Source organism: Dichomitus squalens (assembly GCF_000275845.1).
Source record: "Dichomitus squalens LYAD-421 SS1 unplaced genomic scaffold DICSQscaffold_52, whole genome shotgun sequence".
Classification (NCBI taxonomy): Eukaryota; Fungi; Basidiomycota; class Agaricomycetes; order Polyporales; family Polyporaceae; genus Dichomitus; species Dichomitus squalens.
The window spans coordinates 119244-120539 of NW_006766934.1; the positions used below are offsets into that span (position 1 = coordinate 119244).

The window sequence follows — 1296 nt, forward strand, 5'->3', positions numbered from 1 at the left end:
GTATCCCTCCGCATGAATACGCAGCGGACCGATTGCGCCCAACGTATTCACCAATACGACCCTGAGAATCGACGCGACGTCAGCTTCAATAGAGAAGGACAGAACAGACGCACTTGCAATAACCACCTGTGCCCCAACCGATACAACGGACAGAGCAGCCCCAACGTCATCACCGAAAACGCGCCACAGAAAAGGTAGGAAGCCTTCATCCGAACGGCTTGGGCCCTCAATCGAACAACAGCCCCCTCCCCTCCGCGTAGCCCTGCTACCCATCGCACTAGTTCCCTACCAGACGTAGCGAACGAGCCCACCGAGGCTACACCCTTGTCGGAAGATAACCCCGCTCCTCGAGACGACGAAGAAACCGTCACCCCTCTCCGCGGTCCTCTCCAAGCACACCCGGACGAACCAGACAGCGACACGGACACGACAACAGAACTCATAGACGCCACTATGTCCGCAGTACCACCCCGTTCTAGCCTCCCCAGCTTCCAACTCGGAAACTTGTTCACTCCCCAAGACAGCATCTCCTCGCTACGCCAGGCGAAAGGGGCCCAACCCGGTCAAACCACTCACTATGCCAGCAGTGGAGTCCCGACAGCACAACCTGTGATACCACCTACTACTGCTGCACCGCCTGGTCGACCACCTACACCCCCTGGTTTGCCTCAAGGACCTGGCGGACCTCCGCAAGGTGGCGGACCACCTCAAGGCGGTGGACCTCCCTACGGCGGCGGACCCCCTCCGGGTGGCGGACCTCCTTAAGGCCCCGGCGGACCACCACCTGTGGCTCCTTTCGGCGCACCAGGCGTCGTCGCCGGACGAATCAAAGTCCGCGCACCCAATGTTTTTGACGGAGACCGCGACAATCTACGCACCTTCCTCAATGAACTCTTCCTGTTCTTCAAAGCACGTCCAGCCAACTACGCCACCGACCAGAGCCGCATCGTCACCACCCTAACGTTCATGGACGGACCGAAGGTGATCGCCTGGAAGGACGGATATATCACTCAGGCCCGACGAAATGGCTGGAACACCTGGAATGTGTTCGAGACGGTCTTACAACAGACCTTCCAGCCCATCGAGGAAGCCGCTACGGCCGCCTCCAAGCTGTACCACCTCGACTACCAACCTGCCGCACCAGACACCTTCAACGCGGAATTCTTCCGCCTCTGCGCCCTCGCCGGTATACTCGAAGACAGTGCTCAGCTGTCCTTTTATAAGGAGCGTCTCCCAGAAAGCATGCGACGACGGGTTCGCCTCACGTACCCCATTCCCACCACCGTTAATGAGTGG

The 1296-nt window shown here is 59.3% G+C and overlaps 1 protein-coding gene across 1 annotated transcript; it reads left to right on the forward strand.

Moving 5' to 3' along the window:
• Positions 1–828: 828 nt before the first annotated feature.
• Positions 829–1296, forward strand: DICSQDRAFT_21822 (uncharacterized protein; the record flags this gene model as incomplete). The annotated part of the gene is made up of 1 exon (XM_007369626.1): positions 829–1296. A coding segment is annotated over one exon (468 nt), but the record flags the coding sequence as incomplete, so codon positions are not given.